General features: G+C 40.3%; 1 protein-coding gene across 12 annotated transcripts in view; it reads right to left on the reverse strand.

The window, feature by feature from the left end:
- RFX3 (regulatory factor X3) overlaps positions 1 to 21,053 on the reverse strand; it is a 288,688-nt gene that overhangs the window by 98,400 nt on the left and 169,235 nt on the right. For 10 of the 12 annotated variants that reach the window (XM_047830025.1, XM_047830023.1, XM_047830027.1 and 7 more), the window contains 2 exons: positions 11,073 to 11,111; positions 1,919 to 2,177 (listed from right to left, as the gene is read on the reverse strand). In XM_047830025.1, the coding sequence (XP_047685981.1) occupies positions 1,919 to 2,177; positions 11,073 to 11,111 (298 nt within the window). The remainder of the gene's footprint in view (positions 1 to 1,918; positions 2,178 to 11,072; positions 11,112 to 21,053) is intronic. The other 2 variants (XM_047830028.1, XM_047830019.1) reach the window with 1 other exon arrangement.

The following is a 21,053-nucleotide window of genomic DNA, read 5'->3' on the forward strand; positions in this document are numbered from 1 at the left end:
CTCAGCGATAACGCTCGTACATTTAGTAAACCCCCATCAAGTGGATGAAGATGTTTAACAGTGAGGCTGCCTTCAGTGTGAAGGCAAGCAGGAGAGCCAGGAGAAGGACTGGGGATGGACAGATGGTACGCCAGCATGGGAGAGGGTGATGAAAGCAAAGTGGGAAAGAACTCTTTCTCCCCATTCGTCAGTCTTCCTAAGGCCTTGATAAATGACAAGTGTTTCTCTTTCCACTGAAAATGACTTTTCTGGGGGGCCCTTATCAGGCGCGCTATAAAGTACCAGCACCTAATCTACCTCTTTTCCTTTAATGGTCAAGGTGGAGTTACTTTTACATCTAGAACATTTTACAATTCCTTTGTAAATATTATGATTTTTAAAGCTGGGAGGAAATTAGGAAATCACTCGGTTGAACTAAGCTCTTGTTTTGCTGCGAGGGGAACTGAGGTCCAGAGAAGCCATGATTGCGTCCCTAATCTACATAAATATCCTGGCGTGACAAAAAAAGTTTGGGAATGCCACATTTAGTGTTATTAAAAGCAAGAGACGAACACACATAAGAAATGCTACACAACACAAAGAAAACAAGTACAAAAAAGAGCTCTCCCTCAGAATGGCTAGGTCATCTTGTTCTGATGTTAGCAGGAAACGGTAAATTAAATATAATGGGCTTTAAGAAATGGAGTAGGGAAAAGGTACTAAATGATGAAAAGTATGAACACGTGTATTGATTACCAACCAAAAAATTACGTACAAAATACTTACCAAGTACATATTATATCTCGAGGAAAATCCATAAAATGAGAGCTATAAAGCCTCTCGTAATTATTTTCTACCAAATGTGTTTCTATCTCTGTTTCGTTGTAAGAACAAAACATACGGTAAGATCACGAAATGCACTGAATTCAAATCCCCAGCTCCCCTTCACATGAGGCACCTATGAGCTCAATTCCATTGCCACTTCCTCCAGGCGGTTCTCAGTGAATATTCTCCTTACACTTAGCTGCGGTGAGCAGGGAAACCTTGGGATAGAGTTTGATGATATCAAATTCTGCACAGCTTTCTATTCCTACTTCTATGACGGCCTTTCAACACATGACAATTTCCTGTGTCAAAACAAGTATTTTTCTTAAACTTTAAAAGCGTGAAAATTCAAATATGTAGGTGTGTTCGGCTTCCTCATGCCTATCATCAGAGCCAACGCGGATGTTTTTTCGCTGGAATCACCTAGATCAGTGCTTTCCCAAGCGTCTCTGTGGCAGAATGCAAACTGACTTTACAATATGGCACCTGGGTAAACACTTTTGTTTTCACTATTTAAGGATGGGTTTTCATGGACTTTAGAAAAAAAGGACACATGGTTTTAGAAGTGAATCCATTTTAAAAATACATTAAGTAAATAACAGTAGAGGTAGTGTGAATATGGCCAAACTAAATATGTAAGGTTTGGGAAATGCTATTCTACATATGGTAACTTCTCCAGTGATGAGTTAACATAAATATCACTGTTCGTGCAAATTCCAAACCAAGTTGTATTTTACTCTATTACTTCCTGGCTTTTATCTCATAAAGCGGTGTCAATCCACATAATATGAAAGTAATTTCTTTCCACAGAAATTAATTTTACTGAATATCACTGAAGGAAGCCTATGAAAATCAGCATTAATGAGTAAGACACACCCATCTTTCCATTATTAATAACAACTTCCCAATTCACCTAATTGTGGGGCACAACATCAATATTGTTCTGCACAATAATACCACACGTACCACACCCTGGGTGATGCCACAGTACTCAAACTGCTCGACACAGTCTTGCCCAGCCCAGTCTGTGTTGTTTTCTCCCCGCCAGGGAGGAAAATGTACCGTAGGCGCTAGCAAGAAGCTAAATGGAACAAGTCAAAACTGAAATACTTACTGTCGCTGGGGAGGCCCGAGTAGTGTGTGTCACTGAGTGACCAGAGTTCTCCATAGAATTGCCAATAAGATAGGTTCCTCCAGAGCTGCTGATGAGTTGTCCTCCGGTGACGCCCATCTGAATCCCACCGGTGCCCACCATGCTATGGGACGAAACCACGGTAGTCACCTGCGCAGAACTCCCTTGAGTATCAAAGTAATTCCCTCCAGTGTTTTGGCTGTACATCTGCGTTTCTGTGTAAGGGTAAGTTGTTGTTCGGCTTTAGAAGAAGAAGGAGAAAGGAAGCAATTTAGTAGCTTATTTCTATCATCTGAATGATTTTTTTTTTTTCTAGCGTGAATATATGTTTAAATGACATCAGTTAGCTTATTAGCCTTTGGAACAAGGCAGGTTTGGCATTTTTGCATGAAACTTGACTCCGGACATAGTTGGGTTGACTTCCCAAATGAGAGTACCTCAACACTCCTCTGTACTTGAGAGCTTTTCTGCCCTCAGCTAGTGCCTACCTCCAGCGTATAGATAAGTTCAGGTCTCGTCCATGTAAGAAATCTTCCTGAACAACTTGTCCGATTCCTTACAACACTTCCTGTGGATCCCAGTTTTAGGAAGGGGGCTGATAAGTCAACTCACGCTGCTACTCCCCACTCTTGGATGGCCGGCAAGCAGCTTTCATGACCAAGGGAGCAGGCTTGGATCTCTTTCTGGCCACCGTAAGGACCTTGAGCAAAGAGTTCACTCACCCTGGACCCTCAGTCCTGCTCTCTACCCCCTTCTCTTCCTTCACACTCAGGTTTCTGTTGGAGGAGAAGACTGTGCCATCTTTGCATGCCCTCACTTTCCACTTGGCAACAAGTGGAGTTAAGCTTCTGCCCTTGGCTTCTCATTGCAGTTGCTTTTAATAAGGTCACTTGTGACCAAATCTAAACACCAAGCTAAAAGGCTGCAGTCAATCCTTATCTTTTTTGACCAGTCTGTAGCATAACGTTGTTGACCGCTCTGTGGAGCCCTTTCCTTTCTTCTCCTGTTCTGATTAAGTAGCTTATTTGCCTGACTTATTTTCCATTTCCAATGGACTCTAACTCAAATTTTAACCTGACTTTGGCTTTTCACTTCTCATTCTGAAATAATTAGAAGCTCACCACAAGTTGCAAAAGTAGGACAGAGAGGTATAAAATACTTTTACTTAAAAAAATTCAAATATCAAAAACTCAAATATTAAAATTCCCGGTTCTATCATCATTCTCTTCAACCTGCCACACTCCAGAGCTAGCCACTCCTGATAGTTTGGTGTCTATGTTCTCAGCTCTCCTCTATGTATATATAAAGTAACTCGGTCCTAACCTCTCTCATTTCTTAAGTTTCTATAGCATTTCTTCTCCACTTGTTTCCACCATTACCTTTCAAGAACCTTTTGGGAGCTCCAGCTTTCTGGGATTTTAAATACTAAGAGTTTCTGAGGTCTCCATTTTTAGTTTTTTTCTTTCTCCTTTTTATTCAGATCACCTCTTTTTACCATGCTCATAGTAAATGACCTTACCTAAATTAATCTCTCTCTCTCTCTCTCTACTTTGTGATTATATCTTTAAGAATTTAAAATCTGGTTTCTAACAGCCACCTGGGTATCTCTACCAGGAAACCCCACGATACATGGGAAGTCCCCTGCGTAAAATTTAACATTCGACCAGAAAGAAATTCTCCATCTCTCTTGCTCCTTTTCGCATAGTCCCCCCACTTCCGGGCGGAGGGCAGCACCACCACCCTCAGCTTTGGAAATTATTACCGACTCTTTCCTCGTCCAGCCCGACATCAGTCACTAAGTCTTCCTAATTTTACCTTCTGAACAATGTTTCAATTCTCCTTTCCATTTTCATACTCACTGCCTTCACTCACAGTATTCTCTATTATAACTGCCCTCTCACTGGCTTTCTTTCCTCTAACTTGGTTCTCTTCCAATCCGTCTTCAGATCTGCTGCCAGGGGAACTAACTTTTCTAAAATTCAAATCCGAAAATAAAAGTTTTCTTAAAAACCTCTCCATGAATCTCCCTGGCCTCCAGAAGAAATTCTAAACCCTTGATCTGCCTTACAGGAAGCTGCGAGGGCCGGTGGCCCCCGTGCTCTCCAGAAGTGGGACTAGCCATGTTCTCAAACGCTTCCTCACTCACACCACGCGGACCTTTTCACTGGTTCCTCCCAGAATTATTTTTCTGCACCCCTTGCCCTCTATGGCCACTCCCAGTAGGGCTGTTCCGTTTGTTCCCTGTCGTCTCCCAACACCCTGTGCAAACCTGAAACACTTACTGCTAATTTCCAGTAATGCACTTACTGCTAATTTCCTCATGTCTCCGGACTCCCGTGAAATCACATTTTATTCCCATCTGTGCCCTCAACACTTGACGCACCTGCTGGTATCCAGCAGGCACACTAGTCAACAAATAAAAATACGATTCTATTTAAAAGTATATTTGACATAACAGCCACTTTCATCAATTTCTAAAACATAAATCCTTCTTTGTTTTGTGAACACATGAGAAGTTATGTAAACTATTCCGAGATGTTTTGGTGTCGCTGAAAGCAGGTCATTTAAACCCATTACAATGGATACTTGTAATATAATTTATAATGTACATTCTAGTAAAAGAATAAAGATGTTCCAAAAGTATTCTCCACTCGGTAAAGTTACTGCTTTCCTGAAAGAGCACAGATCCAAGTACAAAATTTAGTTTGGGGTGATGATTGAAATAACTCCACAGAGAACGCTTTTTTACACATAGAAAGATGCCATTTAAAATACATATACATCACGGTTCTATTTCCCGACTGGAAGTCCATTTATATTTCAAAGAATAGCCATGTTGATTTCAAATTTAGGTAAAAAAGAGAAATGCGGTCACTTTAATTTATCCAAATATGACAATGACCCTATGTCATTGCGCTGAAAATAACCGTCTTTTGTTGCTATTTAAGTAAAGCCAAGTAAAGTGTAGAAATAAATAGGTGACAATAAATATTTCCACAAAGGTGGGTATGCTGCTGGCCTTCCTTTCATGGTCCAAACAAAATGATTACGTGTGCTCTAACTTGATTTCATAAATGAAACACCCAATAGCTAATAATAGAGAATATTTCCTGACCAGTTCTGATGCAACAGGCACTATTTTACGTGCTTTTCAGATGTTAACTCATTTAATCGTCATTACAACTCTATGAGATGGGTACTATTCTAATTTCTATTTCACAGACAAGGTGAGTAATTGTTTAGAAAAGGTTAGATAGATTACATAGCCTTGCCCAAAGCAAACAGCTAAAAAAAAAAAAAAAAAAAAAAAAGATTTGGAGTCTGCACTTAGCCCACGCTTTCAACCATTTCATCACAAAGAAATAACTTTTTATGCATGTCAAAAATATTTGTGAACGACCATGGGAAGAAATTTCTACAAAGTGGTCCAGGGAATGCATGAACTTCCTGTGGCTACCGGGGATTTCCTTACACCTGAGCTCACTATCTCCTAGCACCACAATCGCAGAAGACAGACGGGCGGTGATCAACAAGGAGAGATGGACAGGGCAGGGTTGTTTCAGAGGACACTTAACCACCTCACACTTGGAGTTTAGAGGGTCTAAGATCATGGAAGAACCAAGAGTAGAGTAGAGTAGATCGCCACTCTATCATAAGAGAAACACTCCGAGGGATCTGAATCACTCCATCTGTTGGACATGCCTCCTCGATATACTAAGTACTCAGTGAACAAGGGTAATACAAACAAATGCACCATAGGTATACAAAATCTCTATAGCCCGCAAATCAGTATGAAAATATGGCAATCGACTTTTATTTTCATACATCCTTCTAGTAGTTAGAGATGATTCGTGAGCTAGAAGGTGAGAAAAGAACGCGAGGAGGGGAAAAGTCACTGAAGGATGTGCCTCATCCATATTTGACATCACGTGGGGGAAAAGTCTTGGCTACCGCACAAACACATATTGGGGTAAAGACTGACAATTTCAGCTGGGGGGGAGGGGCAGGGAAGAACACATTTTATCACGAAATCAAGTGTCGTGAATGGTTTCTGAATTTGTCTCTGACAAATCAACACTTACAGTGGGAAGAGAGGAGACTCTTAAACTGGGTCACAGAGGCAGACCACAATATCCTTAGTCCTGTCCTTCAAAGGTTAAGAAGATAAGCACTAACCCAGTGCTGGATTTCTGCCTGGAGCTGGAGCCAGAGCCATGCACAGATAACTCCTAAAGTTCTCTGCCATGTCTGCATGCTCTAAACTCCTGGATAAATACTGAAAAATGTATGTAAAAAAAAAAAAAAAAAAAAAAGCAGACAACAGCCAAAACAGTTCTTTCTTACCTAGTAGAAGCAATGACTCTTTAATTCTGATACCTGAGATCAGCCTATCTTTCATAACGTATCATGAATACATGTGAGTTATGGCTTGCACACTATTTCCCAACCCCCCCTCAAATGTCCAACACATACGTTCCAGAAAATTACTCAATATTTGGCATATCAGGCTGAAAGCAGCTCACTATTTCTGGACCGCACATTTCGGAAACAGCTAAATTCCCAGGCAGTTCTGTGCACATTTGAAAAATGCTACTGTGTTCCCTTTGCTCGTTCTTTATTGATTGCCAAAGACTGTTACAAAAATAATGTGTCATATTATTTCTACAGCAGAAGAGAACACTTTCCATTGTTCTGCCTGTGTATCCAGTAATGGAGGTAAATACATAGGTATGTGCATGCTTGCGGACAGAAGCTTCTTCGTAGCTGACTCTTTTATAAGGTTCTGTGTGAATGTCAGGACTGATCCAGTGAATTCAGGAAATTAGTGCTGTTTGTATCCCACCATGCCTCAGCATACACTCTGGCTAAGCATGACCCTGAATAGTCCCAGCCCACTTATTTACTAGAATGATTATGTCAATTTACCTTAGCTATAACCTATTTTCTATTTTCTTGAGCGTCAAGTGTCTTATCCACAAGTCCAGCTATATAATATCTGCAAACTACGTGCTTTGTGTTTTACCCATGTTTTGAATATCCTCCCACCAATAAGCCAGTCAACTATAAAATTAAGCAATGGCACGAAAATGGTAAATTAAGGAAATAAAATATCTTGCAAGTTTTATTACATAAAATTTATTATGAAGACAGAATATGGTAATGTGGATCATGATAATATCTTACATTGGTATAATGTTTTATTCTTCACTGGCTACTCTGTACACGTTCTTTTAACAAATATTTACTGGGCATCTATTCTAGCACCCAGAATAAAAGGAACAAAACAGACAAGACATCTACTGTCATTAAGGGCTATATGACATAAGGAGTAGGTGATCACAAATATATGAAATAAGATAATTAGGAATTTTCCTAAGTTCATGAAATAAAAATTGAATACAAAAGATAATAAGTGGAAGGGAGCATATTAGAGTAGTCAAGTAATGTAACCCCAAAGAAGAGATATGTAGCTTAAAACTAAAAGAGGAAAAGGGGTCCTCTCTATGGAAAGCGGAAAGAAAAACCTATCGGGAAGAGAGCACAGCATGTGCAAAGTCACAACACGACAAAGATCCTCATATTTAGGAAGAAATTAGAAATGAGAAGGATATTAGAAAGAAGTGAGGTTTAAAACATAGGTAAAAATTAAACATGCAAATAGCTTAAATATTTTTTTAAACTGCCGGTCACATTTACAGTTTTAACAGGTCACAACAGCATTACAGAAAGAGACTAGCATAGCCAGCCGACATGCTAGCATATTATACCTAGTGAGGTGAAGGGTTATTTTGAGGAACGTTTGTTTCTATCATATAAATACATGGTGTGTGCATGCATATGCTCACGTGTGCATTGACCTGAGTATAAAATGTACATCTAACTGTGGATGGTAGTTTACAAGTTTGAAAAACACTGTTATGAACTCTGGCAAGAAATCTGAATTTACTACTAAAGTGGGGCAGGGGTAAGGAGGCTTGGGTCCGGAAAGGTGAAGGAATGTTCCAGCCAGAGAAATAACCTGAAGAAAAAAAAAAAAAAAAAAAAAAAGCCCGAAGCCAAGGAGGTAGCTGGAAACCATGAGAAAAGGGAGTGGCAAACGGGTCCCAGTGCTGCAGGTGGGTCATGTGACATGATTCTGGAACATGTTCATCAGACACGATAGGAGGTGATCTTATTCCAGAGTGTTTCAGTGTCCTGATAGCAATATTTGATTTATTGGAGTAGATTGAGGAAATAGGTAACTGAAGGCAGCCAGAATGTCTTTTAAATATTTTCTAAAACTTAGAGAGCACCACGGAGAACTTGGAAAATTTGGGAACTAGGAGGAATTATTTTTAAATATGGGAGATATATTATCTCACTTAATCAGCATTAGGTGAATCACGTGGGTGAGGAATTGTTGGGGCACCTGGGTGGCTCAGTCGGTTAAGTGTCCGACTTTGGTTTTGGCTCAGGTCATGATCTAATGGTTTGGGAGTTCAAGCCCCGTGCTGGGCTCTGTGCTGACAGCGTGGAGCCTCCTTGGGATTCTCTGTCTCCCTCTCTCTCTCCACAATGCTCCCTTTCAAAAATAAATAAGTAAATATTTTTCAAAAAAGAGAACTGCTACCCCTCTTACATAGTCATGAGCAGAATTTAGTGGTAGCAGAGGCACACTGGGCTTCTTGGACGGGTTTTTATCTATGGTCTGGGTGCTGCCTAACCTTTTTCAGTCATACTCTGCAGACTTCTTCAGTCACAAATACCTTTCGATAAAGCCTGTGTTTTGCTTAAAGAAGCCAGAGTTGGTTTCTGTTGCTTGAAATCAAGAGCCTTGCCTTCAACAGTTTTCCATTATGAAGGTTTCATGTGCATCACAAATGCCCCACGTGGAAAGAGCCACATTATTTGGAACCTTCCACAAACTGCGTTCACACGGTATATAATCTCTGGCTGGCCGGCATGTATGATTTATTTGAGTTTCCAAACAGATCTCCTCTTGAATGCTTCAAGTCAGACTGAAGCCAGAGGATGCAACAGAGGAGCGGTGACATGTCCATTTTGTGAAAGACACCAGGGGGAAAACAGTAGTTCAGAAAGGAATTCACGTGACACGACACTTAACCTCTTATTATTACCCAAGAATAAAAAACAACAGATTACAATATAAAGTAAGAAATACTACTCAGACTCACTAACTAAACACTTGGCTTGATTTACATTCAGAAGGCAAGCTTATTTCAAGTAAGTAAAAACTAAATGCATTTATTGATTTGTTGCCAAAGCGACTAGGGAGGAAATGAAAGAATGAACGTTAAGCTTTCTGGCAGCAACTAATTGAACTTTCTCATTCATCCGTAGGATTTTCATTACTATACATGTTGATAATGGACAAGGTATTGGAATTGAAACTTCAAATTTGTATCATCCTATTACCATTACATGCAGATAACTGGATGTTTATACTTTGTATTTAAATTCTTTTTTTCTATAATAAAGGAATGTGGTTCTCACACTTGAGCATCCATCAGAATCACCAGGAGGGCTTGTTGAAACAGATTATGAGACCCCGCTCCCAAAACTCCTGATCCTATAGAACCAGGCTCGCGCTTCTAACAAGTTCTCAGGTGATGGTCAGTGCTGCTGGTCTGTGGAACTCTGAGAACCACTGGACTGAAGGATATTAAAAATGTACAACCCCTATCTCACAGGTATGAAGGAAAAAAGTACTGTGTCACAACTATTAGCTCCTTTACTCTGAGTTTTTTCAAAAGCTTCAAGTTGGCTGTTATAAAGGAGTTTTCTAGTCAGTTGCAGCTAACCCAGAGGAGCATTACTAAAATTTCCATTGCTCCCAAATGGTTTTTTAAGCACAGCAAAAAGGTACACGTAGTAAGTACATTTGTCCTGACAACATAAGTCAGGAAAGTGCATGTGCACTCAAAACAACTGTGGTTGAAACGGATCATAAAAGATTTTGATCCAGAGTCCCTGGTCTAAATTTATAAATAAGAAAAACTGAGCTGGATCAAAGGGTAGTTCTATTTTTAACTTTTGGAGGAAACTTCATACTGTTTTCCATAATGGCTGTACCAATTTATGTTCCCACCAACGGTGCACAAAGATTCCTTTTCTCCACATCCTCATCAACACTTGTTATTTCTTGTCTTTTTGATAATAGCATTTCCCTGATGATTAGTGGTGCTGAGAACTTTTTTCATGTACCTGTGGGCTGTGTGTATGTCTTCTTTGAAAAAATGTCTATTCAGGTCCTTAGCCCATTCTCTAATTGGATTATTTGCCGTTTTTTTTCTCTCTCTCTCTTTTTTTTTTTTTTTGGCTTTTGAGTTGTGCGAGTCTCTTCTGTATTTTAGATAGCAACTTCTTTCAGATATACGGTTGACAGATATTTTCTCCCATTTGGTAGGCTGCCTTTTCATTTTGCTGATGGTTTCCTTTCTGTGCAGACAAGCCTTTTAGTTTAATGAGTACACTTTGTTTATTTTTGTTTCTGTTGCCTGTGCTTTTGGTATCAGATCTCAAACATCACTGCCAAGACTGATGTCAAGGAGCTTACACCCTATGTTTTCTTTTAGGGGTTTTGTAGTTTCAGGTCTTATACTTAAGTCTTTAATCTATTTTAATTTTTTTGAGTGCTGTAACATAGTGGTCCAATTTCATTCTTTTGCATGTGGACACCCAGCTCTTCTCAACACCATTTACTGAAGAGATTACCCTTTTCCTATCGTGTATTCTTGTGCCTTTGTCAAGGATTTGTTGACGGTACATGCTTGAACTTATGGGCTGTTTCTGGACACTCTGTTCTGTTTCAGAGCTACAATATAATGTGGCGATGCCACTCTGGGTGCACATCTGAAGAAAATGAAATGAGTGTCTCAAAGAGGTGTCTGCCCTTGCACGTTCACAGCAGCATTGTTCGTAATAAACAAGGCGTGGGGACAACCTAACTTGTTCATCAACAGATGAACGAATGGATACAGAAAATGTGGTATACATATAAACAACGGAGTATCATTCAGCCGTTGCAAAAACATAGGTAAACTTCGAAGACGTAATACTAATTACCAAGTCAGGTAGAGAAAGATAAGTACTATATAATCTCCCTTATATGTGGAATATAAAAAGTTTAACTTACAAGAACAGGGAGTAGAATGGTGGTTGCCAGGGGCTGGAGCTGGGAGAAATGGGAGATGATGATCAAAAAACATAAACTTTTTAGTTAACGAGTAAGTTCTGGGGGGTCTAATGTATGGCACTGTAATGATGGCTAATATTACCGTCTTGCACACTTGGAAGCAAAAACAAAAACTGAGCAACCACATACATGCACATAAGCCCAAAAATGTTTTGCAAAGGAAAAAAAAAAGACCCTCCCCCACCCCCAAGAAAGCTGTGTGAATACCACGTTAACAGTATTTCCGCTTAGTTCCGATCATTTCCCCTGATGTATTTAAAACAACCAAGTAACATTTCAGTAAAGCTGCAGGATATAAAATTAATACGCAGAAATCAGTTGTGTTTCTACACACTAATAACAAATTAGCAGGAAGAGAAATTAACAATTGCATTTACAATTGCACCAAAGAGAATAAAATAGTTAGGAATACATTTAACCAAGGAGGTGAAAGACCTGTACTGTGAAACCTATAAAACACTGATGAAAGAAACTGAAGACACAAACAAATGGTGAGACCTTCCATGCTCATGGGCTGAAGGAATTAATATTGTTAAAATGTCCATCCTACCCCCTAAGCAGTTTACACACTCAATGCAACCTCTCTCAAAATACCAGCAGTGTTTCTTATAGAACTAGGACAAATAATCCTAAAATTGTCCAGAACCACAAAAGACTCAGAGCAATCTTGAGAAAAAACAAGGTGGAGGTATCCCAATCCCAGATTTCAAGATATACTACACACAGCTGTAGGAACCAAAACTGTATGATACGGGCACAGAAACAGACATATAGACCAATGAACAGAATAGCCCAGAAATAAGCCTATAATGTAGACATTTATATGATCAATTAATCTATGACAAAGGAAGAATAAACAAGGGAGAAAAGACAATGTCTTCAATAAATGGTGGTCCCCACCCCATACATGAAAATACACTCAAAACGGATTAAAGACCTAAATGTAAGAACTGACACCATAAAACTCCTATGAGAAAACTGAGGTAGTAATTTCTTTCACATTGGCCTTGGCCTTTGCTAGATAGGTCTCCTCAGGCAAAGGAAACAAAAGCAAACATGAGACTATTGAGACTACATCAAAATGAAAGGTTTTGAACATCAAAGGAAACCATCAACAAAACAGCAAGGCAACCTACTGAATGGGAGAAGATATTTGCACATGACATATCTGACAAGGGGTTAATTTCTAAAACATATAAAGAACTTATGCAACTCAACACCACAAAGAGCAAATAATCCAATTAAAAATGGGCAGAAGGCCTCAATAAACATTTTTCCAGAGAAGTTATACAGATGGCCAACAGACACATGAAAAGATGCTCAATATCACTCATCATCAGGGAAATGCAAATCAAAACCACAAGGAGATATCACCTCACACCTGTCAGAGTGGATAGAATGAAAAAGGAAAGAAATGAGAGTGGTGAGGATGTAGGGAAAAGAAACCCTCGTGCACTGTCGTGGGGATGTAAGTTGGTATAGCCACTGTGGAAAATTGTATGGAGGTGCTTCAAAAAAACTAAAACTAAAATTATCATATGATCCAGTAATTCTACCGCTGAGTATTTACCCAAAGAAAACAAAACAAATTCAAAAAGATATATGCACCCCTATGTTTACTGCAGCATTATTTATAATAGCCAAGATATAGAACCAGCCCAAGTGTCCATCCATATAGATGAATGGATACAGGAGAAGTGGTATATATGCACAATGGAATATTACTCAGCCTTAAAAAAGAATGGTATCTTACCATTTGCAACAACATGGATGGACCTAGAGGGTGTTATGCTGAGTGAAGTAAGTCATACAGAGAAAGACAAATACCACATGATTTCACTTATATGTGGAATTGAAAACACACAACAATCAAAAAGCAAAAACAGACTCAAATACAGAGAACAAACTGATGGTAGCCAGAAGGGAAGGGGGCGGGGGACTGGGCACAATGGGGGAAGGGAGTGGGAGATCCAGGCCTCCAGTTATGGAATGAACGGATCATAGAAATAAAAGGTGCAACACTGAGAATGCAGTCAGTGATACTGTAACAGCACTGTATGGTGACACATGGTAGGTACACTTGTGGTGAGCGTCACAACAGATAGAGATGTTGCATCACCTTGTACATCTGAAACTAATGTAACATTGTGTGTCGGCTGCACTTCCATAAAATAAATTTTAAAAGAAAGAAAAAAATTCGCAACACAAAGAAAATAAAAAAGTAAACAAGACAAAAAATCCAAGTAGCCTGTTCTTGTGTTACATGTCATTAAATGCTACCTTTTAAATTTTTTTTCAACGTTTTTTATTTATTTTTGGGACAGAGAGAGACAGAGCATGGACGGGGGAGGGGCAGAGAGAGAGGGAGACACAGAATCGGAAACAGGCTCCAGGCTCTGAGCCATCAGCCCAGAGCCTGACGCGGGGCTCGAACTCACGGACCGCGAGATCGTGACCTGGCTGAAGTCGGACGCTTAATCGACTGCACCACCCAGGCGCCCCTAAATGCTACCTTTTACTGAATTCCTTCAACAAATATAGATTGGACACCTATCACGTATGACTATGACTGTTCTAGGTATGAGATAAGGAATGGGGAGCAAAACCAAGGTAATTAACCACATGAAACTGACATTCTGGTGGGGGAGGGGCAAAGGTTAGGTAACTTAAAAACGGGCATGAGAATGATGGATAGCCATTAAGTGTCGGGAAAGAAATGTGCTCTCTGTTAGAGCCCACTTTCCCCCAGTGGGGGAAAGTACACAGAACTTAGGCCATAGAAAAATTATTTGGCCCACAATAAGAATGAAGAAGACTCAACAAAATAGGAAGAAAACAGAAGAATACAGTCAGAAAAGCCAAAAGGAGGAGCATCTGGGCGGCTCAGTTGGTTAAGCGTCCGACTTTGGCTCGGGTCATGATCTCACAGTCCGTGGGTTCGAGCCCCGTGTCGGGCTCTGTGCTGACACCTCAGAGCCTGGACCCTGCTTCACATTCTGTGTGTCCCTCTCTCTCTGCCCCTCCCCTGCTCGCATTCTCTTTGTCTCTCTCTCAAAAATAAATAAACATTAAAAAAATAAATTAAGAAAAAAAAAACAGAAAAGTCAAAAGGAGATAGTGATTCAAGGAGAGAATAGGTGGTGGGGTTGGCTGTTTGAGAGGAAGGAAATTTCATCTAGAAGAATGTCTATTAGACTTAACAGCTGGAGGTCACCAATGACTTTGACAAGTGCAATTTCATGGTAATGTGGAGAAGAAAGCCAGCCTGAAGAATATGTGGCCAATCCTGAGAGGTTTTAGTATGAAGAAGAAGAGAGAGACCAGGCATTTGTCAGAGATGGAACACTTTGAAACATGGACAAAAGGAGTTAAAGCAGGTACGTGTGTTGTTGAGGCAGACAGTCGGTGCTTCGTACCCTGAGTCAGGCCTGCTGTGGAACTGAAGGCAGGCCAGGGCTTCCAAGCACTCTGTGGGAGGCAGGTCTATTAGCCTGACTACTGCTGAGGGCCGGACTAAGATGTGTTGGTGCTGTCCTTTCTAGAACCTTCTTTCTGGTCATTACAGCTCAGCCTTTGTGAACCACTCTCAGACTTTTGATAGCCAAGGGATTACACTCATATAATAAAAGACATTAATTAGCCTCCCTGTGAGGCACAACACCATGATTCCCAAATACATACCCTTTACAAACATACGCCTTCAACAAAGATTTCTCACTCCAGCTTCCAAATACAGTTTAAGTAGAGATTTTTTTTTATCAAGTTTTACTTTTGCAGTTAGTTCTATAAGAGTAGAGTACCTATACCAAAAGCGAATATATTTTTTTCAGACAATACTAATTATCCCATATCCCATTTCCCTCATTACTCCCTCCCATTCCCGTACCTGACCTGGTTATTAAGCAACGATTTTAATTATTAATTCCATTCCACAGATTAGGAAATCTGGCCACACAAATGCTGTTTGTCTGAGGTTACAATGTAGCCAGTAGGAGAAATCTTAGAACGTGGGTATCTGCAGTTCCATTAAGAAAATTGGTAACACAATTTGGTTCTACACCTAAAAAAGGGCAGGTGGATTTCTTTCATGTTTTCCTTTTTTTTTTTTTAATTTTTTTCAACGTTTTTATTTATTTATTTGGGACAGAGAGAGACAGAGCATGAACGGGGGAGGGGCAGAGAGAGAGGGAGACACAGAATCGGAAACAGGCTCCAGGCTCCGAGCCATCAGCCCAGAGCCTGACGCGGGGCTCGAACTCATGGACCGCGAGATCGTGACCTGGCTGAAGTCGGACGCTTAACCGACTGCGCCACCCAGGCGCCCCTCATGTTTTCCTTTTTTAATAAAAGGAGGGAAGAGGAGAGGAGGAGAAAAGTTAAGTGTCGACACTCTTCCAAGCGTTATGGTCTAGAACTATTCTGGACATCAATCTAGTGGATATAAAATATCACAGAGCAAATTACCCTTAATGTGAATCATTTCATTTCTACTAATGAAAAATAACAAAAAGGGATATAGGCAGGACAGGCAGATAATAGCCTTTGTCTTGCAAACTATTTAACTAAAGTATTTGCTGTTGAAAAATCATTAAGTATGGACTCTTCTATACATTTTATGAATATCCAAATAACATTATAAATGTATGAAATAAATGTAACTGTAAAAGTGTAAGACAATTTTTTAAATAAACACAAAAAGATTTTCATATGAATAACAACAGACTCTAAGTTTTAAAGAATAAAAAGTATCCTAAGTTCAACCATCTATCTACAGTAAGACACACAATCATGTAACTGGCCTTCCCTCCAATCTCCCAAATGACTCAGGATCAAAAGACCTTTACTTACAGATCATTGGAAAGGACCAACCATGCACTGAAGGTCAGAAAATAGGAACCCTAGACACTAGCTGGGCAACCTGTCAGGGCCTCTGTTTACTCATCTGTAAGGTGTGAGGGTTAGAATAAATGATGTCCATGACCTTCCCACTGCTGACATTTTGGAAGCCATATTTGAAAGTCTGCTTTATTTGACAAGAGGGAAATTTTTATGTTATTTATGAAATGGGCCCATCTCTAACTGGAGAGAGGCCTCAGGGAGGCAGTTCTCTCTCCAAGAACTTCCTAAGTTATCAGCGATATACTTCCTGAAACCCAAATGGCAAACCAGATCCTAGAGCAATTTGCATGTGCATATCAGGAGAAGCATACAGGAAGAAAACACCCTCTCAATCTCAATTACAGAAATTCCACACCCCAGTTCTTCAGAGAAGGAAGCATTTAAATGTTCCTAAGAAAGCACAATCTTACCTGGAACCAAGAGACAAAGAAGGAACTTGAAGAGTATCCCTTTTAAGGTTTCTTATTAATCATTTTAAAAGTACATCAAAAGAAGAATTTAAGTGGCTTTGGAAAATGCACCAACTGTAAGATTTTCAAGAAGTGACTTTTTAAAATTGAGTCCTCTATGCATGCTTAGGGATTTTAAATAAATCTGCTCAGTGTCAATATATTAATGTACAACCTCTCAAAGTATACCATGTGATACAACTGCATGTTATTCAAGGTAAAAGAATTCTGAGGTTCAGTTTTTAATACACTGTCTTTCTTCTCAGAGGACTTCTCAGGGCCTTCAGAAGACTAATAGAAATTTAGAGTTCCTAAGAGAAAGAAAGAAAGAAAGAAAGAAAGAAAGAAAGAAAGAAAGAAAGAAAGAAAGAAATTTAGAGTTCTCAAAAAGAAAAAAAGAAAAGAAAGAAATTTAGAGTTCTCAAAAAAAAAAAAGAAAGAAATTGAGAGTTCTCAAAAGAAAGGCCTTTGCAGTGTTTTCCTGCTTATGAAAAGCACGGAACACTTTTATAGGAATAACATTCTGTGAAACGCAGTTTATAAAATTCTGTATCGGGGTTGATGAGAAATCTATAATCTAAACAGGAAGATTAAGAGAAGGTCTCCTCCAGTCTTTTCTTACTGCAACAGATATGCATACACTAAAGACACTGTCATTTCAGAACACTGATCTTCTCTAAACAGTAGACAAGCTTCAAAGAGTGGGTGATACATGAAAATCCTTGAAAATTAAAAACATTTTTCAAAAAAGACTCTTTTTTTTTTTTAATTTTTTTTTCAACGTTTATTTATTTTTGGGACAGAGAGAGCCAGAGCATGAACGGGGGAGGGGCAGAGAGAGAGGGAGACACAGAATCGGAAACAGGCTCCAGGCTCTGAGCCATCAGCCCAGAGCCCAAGGCGGGGCTCGAACTCACGGACCGGGAGATCGTGACCTGGCTGAAGTCGGACGCTTAACCGACTGCGCCACCCAGGCGCCCCTCAAAAAAGACTCTTAACTTGGCCATGATATAGTATGATGTCTTTATTTCCATTTTGACTAACACGATGAAGGAGTCATTGGTGGTGGGGGGGGACAGGAGTCAAAAAAGAGAGTAGGGAGAGAAAAAACAATCATTCCATTAAAAAAAAAATGGATTTATTAGCTATGTGAAGAAACAGCAATTGCACTGGGCCGTGTCCGCATGGTATGTAATGTTCTCCAGCTGGGTTAATTACAGTGTTCTAAATTATTAGCGATCGTAAATTCTAAGAATCCGTACAAAAAGACAAGACTATGATCCAGGCTTTGGAAAAATATTCATGGGAAAACTATTAGAAGGAAAAGCAAATTAAGCTGCCTCCTCCTTTCATAAAAAACTATTCTCTAACAGCCAGCACTGGAACGTGGTCTCAAGTCCTTGGCTGAAACTAGGCATAGGAATCTGACTGGGGCCCAAGTTGGGGGTCAAACACTACCTAGCTATTAATTCAGTGTCATAGAATGGAAGAATACGGGGGACTCTTTCCTAACATGCACGCAAGTGTAGCAGATAAAAGAGGGAATACCAAGACTCTAAAATGAACTTTAGAGACAAACACTGTACATAGTCAAATAACAGCATACAAAGTAATGGAAAGACTGAAATAGCTTAAGCTGAGAAAAAAAAAAGTTTGTTATATTTGAGAAATAAATATTCATAGTCCCCTCGCTACTAAAATTTTGAGTAGAATTCCTGATGAGACAATGTGTCTTTAGTAAATATGAAAGTGGTGCTACAGGATCTTGGTCAAAAATTGCACTGAAATTGAAATTTTAATGGAAGAATTTTTAAAGATGCATCTTCTCTCTCTACAGCAAGGGTTCATGCACTCTGTGATGTGACTGGCCGGAGATGCGGATACAATCTGAGCCCACACAGACCGGGTGGAAGCTAATCGGACTTTGTGGCAAATGAACTCACGACCCAGACCTCATTAGTCATGATCTAACCAACTGAGTCTGTGAGCCATAGAAAATTCATGTTGACATGAGGTATTTACTTGGAATCATTTCTGTATCTAAATGGGCTTTGTAGTTTTAGGAAGTCAACTTTAGACATGTTGTTTTTCCAAGGGTCTGTGAATGAATGAATTCACCGATCTTGCATCTACCTACGGTGTGGATGACCCTAACGGCAGTGGTGGGGTAGTTTTAAAAATGTACAAGGCAAGAGGCAGAATTCAGGGTCAAAAACATGAGTGGAAAACATAAAAAGAATAGCCACAGTGCTTAATTTTATAGCAATAACTGAAGTTTACTGTTTCCTATTTATAACAATGCGACACGAAGCGCTTTTGAAAAAAGAACTATCTGCATTTCATAGATGAAAACAGTGAGGCGGGTTGTGTAACTTTCACGAAGCCACATACCAGTCATCTCTCTGCCTTACCTTGGACCAGTGATGAAAAACTGTGTTAGACACCATCTCAATACCCATTCCAATTGCCCCTTTTCCCCTGCTGCCTTCTACCATACACACGGAAGCTACAGGCCAGTCTTCCCAGACTCCCTTGCAGCTAACCACCACTTTGTGACACGATTAAGATACAAGGCAAGGGACAGAAGCAAAAGAGAGCTGGACGTTTCTGGGAAAGCCTCCATGTGCCTGTGCGTGACATATATACACATATAAAAATATAAATACATACACACACACACACACACACACACACACACACACACACATCCTCTTTTTCCTGTCTGAAGTGTAGATATGATGATCGCAACCGAAGCAGACATCTCACAGACATACCAGAAAATTGTGGCCCTGCTATTCTGCTGTGGCCCTGATTGCTGTGAAACCAATGTCAGCAATAGACTAAAGGAAGCACCATTCTGGGTATTTCTAGAGGATCATCTCCTATGGTCTTTTGGTAGCTTACCTCTAGATTGGCTCAGCCGATCTGAGTTAATCATGTTGCAAGATGAGGCTGATGGCAGAGCGTTTCACAGGCACCAATCCCCACTAAGAAAGCCATCTGTCCCTACTGCATACTCACTACCCCTGCTCCCTGGAAATACCTCACTCTGCGAGGCCAGACATCTACCAGCGCAATTCCCACGGTGTAGCCGGGTCCAGTTATGCTCCCTCTGCTATCTGTCAGCTTGTAAGGTTTTCTCCAATAAGCCTTTGTATTCGCACCGTGTCATGCTCGTGATTCGCACAATATGCTACCTTTGGACTTCTTATGACCTGAGAAAAATAAAAGCCCTGATATTCGCAGACTTCCATTTGTCGGATTTGCTGGGATTCTCCGCTGACAGAATGCTGTAATATATGTATGATAAAATGCTACCGAAATAAGACAGTAGAGTGGTAACTTAGCCCTCCACTGCAGGGGAGGTGGTTTGTTAAGCTTTGCCTAGGATGCCTTTACTCTGGGGCTCTCGTGACAGATAAACCACAGGCACGAATGAAATGACAATACAACTGAGTGACCTCCAGCAGTGTCTAGAAAGCCCTAACATTTTCCCTGGTAGAATACAAGTCCAATAGACGCAGGTGTATCTATTTCTTTGGTGAAAATGCCAACAGTCCTGTGGGTGTAGGGTAGAGATTCTACAAGCAGGCTCCATCCCAGAGGCCCTGGTCCCACACAACAAACAGGTAAGAAACAGCCAGTGTCTACAATATGTAAAGAGTTACAGATTCGCTGGACCAGAGAAATTCACGGACCCTTTATTAGGTGCCAATCACCTCAACAGATGTAAAGAAAACAACAAAATGACAACAGTTCCCATTCGGAAAGATTTCTTCCCGGGTCGGTGCTGGAAGTGAAAGTCGGGGTACAGTGTTGTCCATACCCTAAAGGGAGAGGACAAACTAACTGTAGTGGAGAGTGAGGGTCCGTGTCACAAGGCGGGGGAGCTGATGAATCAGTTGATAAAGATCACACGAGGCTCCGCGTTGGGGGACTGGATAGAAGGCAGAGAAAACCGCATGTCCAGAAACAGGCACGGAAGGGTAGTATCTGGGGAAAGATGCACAAAGCTGGTTGTTCCCAGGACAGGTGGGACAGGAAGCTGGACACGAAGGAATGGGGTGAATGCCAAGGGGGAGAGCTGAATTTTATTTCATAGGTAATGGAGGGGTTAAGGCAGCGGGAATGTGGCTAAAAGCGATGAGAACAGAGAAATGAGTCAAGATCAGTGAAGAGCTTTCAGTTTTCTATCAGCTATTGTCTACCAGGCCTTGTGTTAGTTGCTGTAACTGTATTTCCTCAAATCCCCACGACAACTCTTAGTAGGGTGAGATTACCATCCTCCCACCTTCCAGGGAAGAAGAATAAAAAGTCATGACTTAGTCATGACTATAAAACTCATACAGAGTTAAACTAGGGTTCTAAGTTGTTTTGTTACAATAGCAAGAGGTAACATTAATCGAACTCCCGCCACACGTCATGTACTCTTCTGGTGTTCGATTTATTGTGGTGGGAAAAAAAAAAGAAGAGAGGGACAAAAATCCCTGCCCTTGTGGAGGTTATAGGTTGATGTCCTAGGAACCCACAAAACCAGGAGGTGCACCAAGAATAAAGAAACCATAGGTTTTCA

Source organism: Prionailurus viverrinus, chromosome D4 (genome assembly GCF_022837055.1).
Source record: "Prionailurus viverrinus isolate Anna chromosome D4, UM_Priviv_1.0, whole genome shotgun sequence".
NCBI lineage: Eukaryota > Metazoa > Chordata > Mammalia > Carnivora > Felidae > Prionailurus > Prionailurus viverrinus.